This window comes from Zingiber officinale, chromosome 6B, assembly GCF_018446385.1.
Source record: "Zingiber officinale cultivar Zhangliang chromosome 6B, Zo_v1.1, whole genome shotgun sequence".
Taxonomy (NCBI): Eukaryota; Viridiplantae; Streptophyta; class Magnoliopsida; order Zingiberales; family Zingiberaceae; genus Zingiber; species Zingiber officinale.
The window spans coordinates 36,900,510-36,906,604 of NC_055996.1; the positions used below are offsets into that span (position 1 = coordinate 36,900,510).

Genomic DNA, 6,095 nt, shown 5'->3' on the forward strand with positions numbered 1-6,095 from the left:
TCTCTTTGATGTGGCCGGCCAAGACATGTTGTTTTAAGAAATTTTGTTTAATTTTTCTTAATTAATTCATGTCAAGTAAAATTAAGGAAATTTTATTGTAATTAAATTTCCTAAATTACCAAGGCTAAGGAATATAAAAGAAGGGGAGGGGGTGCCTTCATGAGGTACAACTTCTATTATTTCTCTTCCTCTTTTCCTTGGTGTTGTGGCCGGCCAACCTCTTTTCTTCTCTTCCTCTTTGTGGTGGCCGAATCATCCCTATTGCTTGGAGATCTTGTGGAGGCCAGATACTACTTGGAGAAGAAGAAGAAGAAGGAGAGAAAGCTTGCATCCCTTGGAGCTTGGTTGGTGATTTTTTCTTCATCCTTGGTAAAGCTTCGTTGTTGTGGCCGAACCTAGCTAGGAGGAGAAGAAGGTGGTTGGTGGTTTCACATCTCGGAAGATTGTTTCCCACACAACTTCTGAGGTTAGAAGAGGAATACGGTAGAAGATCAAGGGGTCTTTCTAGAAGGTATAACTAGTAATTTTTCCTTTCCGCATCATACTAGTTATTTATGGAAATAATACCAAATACAAGAGGCTTACGATTCTAGAATTTCGAATATGTTTTTCGATGTTGTGTTCTTTTATTTTTCTTTTTCCTTGTGATTTGATTGTTCCTTTCGGTTAACCTAAAGTTATTTTAGGAAATTAAATATTAGCTTTCCATAAAAGGTTTTGTCTAGTCGGTGGTGGTTGCTCCCATATCCAAGAAGGTCATGTGCCTCGCCACGTCAGTACTGGGAACCAATTATAGAAATTAATATTTAATGGAATTAATAACTTAAGGTGACTTGGGTCGAACGTGTTAAGTTCCGCAGGAGATCCAAGTCAAAACCTAAAAGAACAAATAGATTAAGTTTTGGATCAAACGTGTTAAGTTCCGCAGGCGATCCAAAATTTAATTTAAAAGAACACATGGTAGCTAGGAAAAGGTTCAGACCTTTGTACAAAATTTTTGTACAGTGGAACCTCTAGGTTTTCCGAGTAGCAACCAACAATTGGTATCAGAGCTAGGGTTTTGCCTCTGTGTATTTGGTATTAGTTTAATTATGCACATGTCATACATAATTTAGGCAGGTTAATAGTAGGATGTGCTAACTTTGTGGATGCAGGATCCAACTATTATGGCTTATAGTTTTTTATGTGTGTGATTGGACCCTTGGACATGTCAAGGGCAATTTATATGTGTGTGCATGATTGTATTATAAAATACAGCAGGAGCTGTATTTAGTTTTTATTAGGATTTTATTTTTGATCTAGTTACATGTACATTCCTTTTATAGAATATAGGATCGATGGATGTAAATTTTTATTTTATGTTCGATCTAGTTTACATGTACATTCCTTCGAGGAATATAGGATCAAAATTGTAAAATTCTATTTATGTCGCGGAACGAATCTTGCAAAGCGTGGAACCTTCTGAGGACCAGAGGCGCAGCGGAACAAGGAGCAAGATGGATGCGACAGCTAGACCCGGTGGCGGTGGCCAAATATGGCAGCAGCTTGGGATGACAACACACGGAGGACAACCAAAGATAAAAGCCATAATAGTTGAAAATTAGATTTTCTATTTATTGCTTTTATATTGTTCTGTGTGTGCATGTTAGTATACATGTCTAGTAGGCTAGCATAGTTAAAATTCCTCATTTATAAATAACTAAATGGGAGAGGGATTTTAAATAATTTCCACGGTCTCCATTACTGGTTTGTAAGTGATGCAAACAAGCTTGCGCGTTGGCTCTGAGTGCCTTCCTCCATATCGGATGAGCTTGTTTGTGGATCACTAGAACAAACTTCCATTTTGGATGACTATAGGAAGTTGATTAAGAGTGTGTGATCTTCCCCATCGGAAGGGGCACAATCTTATTAATGGACTTAGTGTCAAGTAGTGGTATACACTTAGGCACGTCTAATAGTATCCTCTCCATCGGAGTCACTGCTATTATTCGTGTGACCAAAGGATACCAACTATTAATTTTATTTGTCAAAAAGTTAGGTTGACAAGATAGTAAAATTAATGGGTTAAACCCTCCTTTTACAAATGCTGAATTTGTATACGTCCACACTATCGTGGCATACAACATTCGCGGTGTTTTAAGGTGTTAGTTAATTTAAAATAGTATTGTTTGAGAAATCAATATTATTCTAAATTTAGAGTTCTGACCAAAAGTTATTTGTGATTCTTAGGATGACTTTCAACCCACTGTCCATCATACTACAACAGAATAGACTTACTGGTCCTAACTATATAGATTGGAAAAGGAACCTGGACATTGTTCTTACTGCTGAAAGCTATAAGTTTGTACTGACTGAACCTTGTCCTGATGCACTCACTGGGGAATCTACCCAAGAGGAGATTGAATATCATAGGAAATGGGTAAAAGCAGATGAGATGGCGCGGTGTTACATTTTGGCTTCAATGTCAAATGTATTGTAACATCAGCATCAAGATTTACCAACAGCCTATGATATTATGAACAATCTCAAGGAACTCTTTGGTCATCAGGATCGGGCTTCTAGGCAAGAAGCCATGAGAAAGATAATGACAACCACCATGCAAGAGGGTACTCCTGTGAGGGATCATATCCTAAAGATGATGGCTTATCTAAACGAGATACAAATCCTTGGAGGAGAAATTGATGGGGAAACCTGGATCGATATGATCCTCCAAACACTACCTAGAAGTTTTGAGCAATTCCGCCTGAATTACAATATGAACAAAAGGGTATATTCATTGGCGGAACTACTGACAGAACTTCAGGCAGCAGAAGGTTTGTTTCGTCACAATTCTCATATTCACTATGCTGAAAATGGTTCTACTTCTAAACCGAAAGGAAAGAAGAAGAAGAAACAAGTTGGTTCAGCAAAGATAGTGAATAAATCTCAGAGTACGGGACCTAAAGCTGGAGTGAAGAAGCTGAAGGGCAAGTGCTTCATCTACAAGCAGTCAGGGCGTTGGAAGGCGGACTATCCTCGTAGGAATCAGAACAACAAAGGTATATCTCATGCTCTAGTTGTTGAAACATGTTTAGCGGTGTTATCTACCAGCACCTGGTGTGTAGATATGGGAGCCACTGATCATGTCTGTAATTCCTTGCAGGGGTTCCAAGAAACCCGACGACTATCTGAAGGAGAGATTATCGTCTACATGGGCAATGCTACTAAGGTGGCGGCTGTTGCAGTGGGAGACGTCTATTTATCTTTTAATAGAAATAGAAATTTGGTTTTAAGAAATTGTCTTTATGTATCCAGTTTTAGAAAGAATTTAATTTCAGTTTCTAAATTATTTTTTGATGGATATTCAGTTTTCTTTTAGTAATGATGTAATTATTAAGAGAAATAAAGTGATTATCTGTTCTGGTACATTTGTTGGCAATTTGTATATTTTAAATCCAAATTCTCCCACAAAGCAAAACATGGAAATTTATAACTCATCTTCTAACTATAATAAAAGAAAAGAACCTTCAGAAATGAACCAAGCATATCTTTGGCATCTAAGGCTTGGTCATATTAACTTAAGTAGGATTCAGAGGCTTATGGCCGATGGACTTTTAGGTTCATTAGAGTTGGAAAATTTTCCAACTTGTGAATCTTGCTTAGAAGGTAAAATGACCAAGAGGCCTTTTAAGGCCAAGGGGTATAGAGCCAAAGAAGTGTTAGAATTGGTTCATTCTGATTTGTGTGGTCCTATGTCTGTCCAGGCAAGAGGAGGTTTTGAATATTTTGTCTCTTTCATAGACGATTATTCAAGATACGGATATATATTACCTAATGCGCCGCAAGTCCGAGTGCTTTGATAAGTTCAAAGAGTACAAGGATTGTGAGATACGGCAAAATAAAAAAAACCTATAATGATTATTCAAAATTTTTATATATTTTTCTGGATTTATTTGGAGGACTTATGACAGGGTTTAAAGGGATAATGGAAATCACCATTTGAGAGGCTTATTAGGGAGTTAATTAGGTGGAGTAATTAAACCCTACCTATATAAATAGGAAACTACAGTACTTGAGCCCTAAAGGCCGCCTCGTTCCCTTTGCATTCCCTTCGTGTCCACTCCGCCGAAACGCCGATTTCCCCTCGAGCTCACCCTATCCGCCGACGGGATCAGCATCGACGCTCGCCCGCGGTCGATCGCCTGCGCTTGGTTGCGAGACGAGTCTCCGGCCTCCTCCACGTGTGGTCGGCGGCCTCGACTGCAGCGTTCCCTTCAAACCGCCACTGCTCGCGAAGAATCCGTGGTCGGGAGAGTAGATCTGGGCTTTGGGGACGTCGGAGATTGAATCGCCATTCCGGAGCTCGAATCTGGTCGAGGATTTGCACCATAGGAAGATACCTCATCTTCCCGAGCTTTAGGGCCTGGCCAAATTCGTCGGAATTCGCCTCGCCGCTGGTGGTCGTAGCAGTCATTGAGGTATTGGAGGTAAGGATGGTTTGTTTAGGGTTTTTTTTTGGTAGCTGTGGAAGTTATGATGTGTGCCCAGATTGGAGGATGAACGGATTGTGGATTGGTTTTGGGCAGTGGCTTGCTGTGAGGGGCTCGACCACAACCTCCAACAGCTGGTCATCATCCGGGACTCATAGGTAAGATATTTACAGTATTAGGCCAGTAGATTTGTGGATCTGCGGTTGTACTCCATTTGATTTGTGCATTGATAGTGTGATTGCAATAGTTTGAAGGCTCTGTTGGAGCTCTGTTCATGAATCTTGGCAGTGGACATCATTGGAAGACTTGAGTCGAAGACCTCACCTTCCGGCAGTGAGTGATCAGTGGGGGTGTAAGGTAAGGTTTAGGTTTTCCGATACCTAGTTTAATTGAACCGATATTTTGTGCATTGGTGTATTAGGAAAAATGTATGATTTGGGGAAATCCTAATTTTATGATCTGAAGGCATACGGTTAGGGTTGTGGATTGAGTGTTAGTAGATCAGAATGGTTTCATTGGGGTAATGAATGAAACTTGGATTAAATTCACCTGTCATGTACATTAGTATAGTTATTTAGTTTCATATGTAGTTAGTTAAATTTTGTACGTTGATACAGGACTTTGATCGGGACGAGCGTCGTGACGAGATTGGCGTTGGATTCAGCCTACACTTAGAGGCGGGTACTTTTACTTATTTCTTTAGTTGTTGTTCTTGGTGCATGAGTAGCTCAGATAAAGTAGAGTTTATCTTGACTCCACTCATTTTATTTCTTGTGCTTGATACTTTATCCACTCAATCTTCGAGATACTCATTTTCGTATCTATACAGTCTCCCGTTATTATTCTTGATAACTAGCAGATACTATATGTCATGTTTACCTGTTTGACTACTTATATTTATGCTTAGTATTGAGCATGCGGATTCATGTAGCATACCTGATTTTTTGTATATATGATGACTGTTGCATTATTCGCACCATGTCATGCATGCATCGCCGATGACCTTGGCTCCCTTGTGGTTGAGACGGTCATTAGCCAAAGCCGCACGCTCGGCCACTCATGGGTAGTGGCGGCTGGAGCATGCCGCATGTCCTGTCGCGCTGCACTCGGTCACTCATGGGTAGTGGCGGCTGGAGTTGTGAGGCGCAGGGACCCTATTGCTGTGTAGCTATTTAGCTACTATGCAAACTGTCCGCTCGGTCACTCGAGAGTAGTGGCGGCTGGAGTGTTGTACAGTTGTCATCGATCCGGTCTCTCTACCATACAGGGGTCGTGGTGCAGAGAGGTGGGCGGGGTGACCATCCGTGCATACGTCGTTTCTATTATACCTGCTTCTGCTGTTATATGTCTACTTATGCTGTTCTGATACCACATATATTTGCTATGTATGCTTGGACACTGTTTTCTTTTACAGTATACCTTACATGTGATCTGGGTGATTATGGGTAGTACTCTAGCAGTTTATGTTTTCCTCAGACCTTACACTGTTAGCCTAGGATATGATTTCAGGTATGGAAATATACTTTGTTTACTTAGTAGTATCTGCTATTTATCTTTCCGAGACTGTATCCTTTTGTATTCCTGTTCTTTACTATACTCATGCACTGTCTATCCTATTACCCGCTG

General features: G+C 40.3%; 1 protein-coding gene across 1 annotated transcript in view; it reads left to right on the forward strand.

Annotated features, from left to right (window-relative positions):
* Positions 1-5,145, forward strand: part of LOC121990912 — a 30,463-nt gene extending 25,318 nt beyond the window's left edge. The window contains exons 2-5 of the mRNA XM_042544960.1: positions 4,065-4,466; positions 4,566-4,627; positions 4,717-4,826; positions 5,087-5,145. Coding sequence (XP_042400894.1) covers positions 4,065-4,466; positions 4,566-4,627; positions 4,717-4,747 — 495 coding nt within the window. The 3' untranslated portion in view covers positions 4,748-4,826; positions 5,087-5,145. The remainder of the gene's footprint in view (positions 1-4,064; positions 4,467-4,565; positions 4,628-4,716; positions 4,827-5,086) is intronic.
* Positions 5,146-6,095: the final 950 nt, after the last annotated feature.